The 2,447-nt window shown below is 38.7% G+C and overlaps 1 protein-coding gene across 2 annotated transcripts in view; it reads right to left on the reverse strand.

The window, feature by feature from the left end:
• LOC106871409 (oxidoreductase NAD-binding domain-containing protein 1) overlaps nt 1–2,447 on the reverse strand; it is a 14,324-nt gene that overhangs the window by 659 nt on the left and 11,218 nt on the right. For both annotated transcript variants that reach the window (XM_014917846.2, XM_014917838.2), the window contains exons 4-6: nt 1,897–2,038; nt 1,093–1,329; nt 305–395 (exon numbers count right to left, since the gene is read on the reverse strand). In XM_014917846.2, the coding sequence (XP_014773332.1) occupies nt 305–395; nt 1,093–1,329; nt 1,897–2,038 (470 nt within the window). The remainder of the gene's footprint in view (nt 1–304; nt 396–1,092; nt 1,330–1,896; nt 2,039–2,447) is intronic.

The raw sequence follows: 2,447 nt of genomic DNA on the forward strand, positions 1-2,447 counted from the left end.
CATGCGCGCACACACACACACACACACACACACACACACACACACACACACATACATACATACATACATACATACATACATGAGTGTGCGTGTTTTTATGTCTATGTTTGTCCCCCAACTCCTCTTGACAACCACTGTTGATATATTTAGATCCCATAACTTAACAGTTCAACAAAAGAGACCAATAGAATAAGTACGAGGCTTTACAAAAAAAATTATAAACCCTGGAGTTGATTCGTTTGATTAAAACTCTTCAAAGCATGGCTGAAAAAAGTAAAAGAGAAAAAAAAAATTAAAACATTACGTTTTATATTCGGTTCATTGAGTCTTTCTTGAGTCACAAAATATTGGCAGCTTATGTTTTGATGGTTTTTCTCGATTTCATCAAGTTTCTCCTGTTGAAAGAGAGAATATTTACATTGCACTGAAGCCAAATGGTGTAAGAGAGTCAACTAGAGAGCTTCTACACAGACACTCAATTATCTAGACATAGCAAACTAATCTCCTTCAAATCACATGCTACAATGGAAGAAAAGGAAGGACACTGGTATCATTATATTATCAATATACATCTATTTGTCTGCCGTTACGTTCTTTCATCTGCCATTACGTTGTGAGTTGAAATTCCACCAAGGTCAACTTTGCCTTTCATCCTTTCAGGGTTGATTAAATATGTACCAGTTACGCACTGGGGTTGATGTAATTTACTTAATAATCCTTTTTTCTGTCCTTGTTTATCCCCTCTATGTTCCGCCCCCTGTGGGCAATAAAGAAATAAATATACATCTATCTTTGTTTATCACAGTGGGGTTTGCTTCCAAAAGCATAAGCATGGCTGTGTGGTAAGAAGCTTGCTTCCTAACCACGAAGTTCCAGAAGTGGAATTACAGAGAGAAGTATTTCTGTTGGGTAAAGTCTGAGTAAAGTGTTTAGAATAAGGTCTGGAAAGGGACAGACATTAGGTATAACGAGTGGGAAAGAGGGAAGACTCTCAGATGAAATAGAAAAGATGGGTTATTCAGAGGTGCAGAGAAAGAAAGAGTAAAATTTTCAGCTTTTATCAGAAGTTACCTTCTGTTTTGCCAACATTACCTTGTACAAAAGTTCTTGTTTTGTTTTTGAAGAATACATGAGGTGTACTTTTCCTGGTAGAAGTTTTTTGTCCACTGCAGAGGCTTCTCTCTCTATCACCAAGTTGAGGATGCTATAAAGGGAATTCATACCAATTCCAGCCCCAATTAACAGTAGATCGTACTGGGAATCTTGTGGTTTAGGATCATAGAAAACTGTGCCACCAAACTCAATGAGAATCGTGTCACCAATTTTACACTGGAGAGATTAAAAAAGAAAACAGAAAAATATTAATAAATGAGCAAATTATTATCACAGAAGTTGCTATTGTTGTTGTTGTGGTGGTTATTATTTGTTTGTCAGTTGTTTGATCTTAACAAGTTGAGCATGTCCCTTGGTGGCTGACGATAAGTGCATCTCTGATCAGGAGCAGAAGTAGTTGGGGAACATCATAGCCATGTGTTGAGAGGAATTCTTTGGGGTTTGAATAATTCACCTCTGGAAACATGGGTGTTTTGTTTATCTTCCTAGCCTTATTCAGGGACCTTTTGAGTAGGATGGGCTACTCGACGTGAAGAAAATTCTAACTGGGCCCCACTTGCAAGGTCATGTACTGTTTATCTTGATATGAAATCACCATGATGCACACACATGGTTGTGATGCATGTACCTATTGTACCCTTACCAGACGAGTAATCTTGATGTGTATATTGGGTTTCGTATATTTGTACCCCTGTGTCACTTTGACGGCATGCACTGCTCTCTCACTAAATAATAATAATAATAATAATAACAATAATAATAATAGTTTCTTTAATCAAATACCTTTTCATGAAACCAAAGTGTTGGAGCATGATCACTGTATTTTACAGCCAATTGAAGGATCCCTGTGTTAGAAAATTCTAAAGGGCTGTTGCAAACGGTATAGCCTCCTAAGCGATTAATACTTGGAATATTGGTGTGCACCCTGGATTAAAAAAAAAAGGGAAACATCCTTTAAATAAAACATGCTTATTTTTTCTTACAACAAATGATACCTTACAGTAAGGTTATATATATATGTATATCATATATATATATATGGCCGTTGCCAGTACCGCCTGACTGGCTCCTGTAGGATTTTCGAGCGAGATCGTTGCCAGTGCCCCTGGACTGGCTTGTGCGGGTGGCACATAAAAGACACCATTTCGAGCGTGGCCGTTTTCGTGCGGGTGACACGTAAAAGCACCCACTACACTCTCTGAGTGGTTGGCGTTAGGAAGGGCATCCAGCTGTAGAAACTCTGCCAAATCAGACTGGAGCCTGGTGTTGCCATCCGGTTTCACCAGTCCTCAGTCAAATCGTCCAACCCATGCTAGCATGGAAAGCGGACGTTA

The sequence above is a fragment of the Octopus bimaculoides genome, chromosome 18, assembly GCF_001194135.2.
Source record: "Octopus bimaculoides isolate UCB-OBI-ISO-001 chromosome 18, ASM119413v2, whole genome shotgun sequence".
Lineage (NCBI taxonomy): Eukaryota > Metazoa > Mollusca > Cephalopoda > Octopoda > Octopodidae > Octopus > Octopus bimaculoides.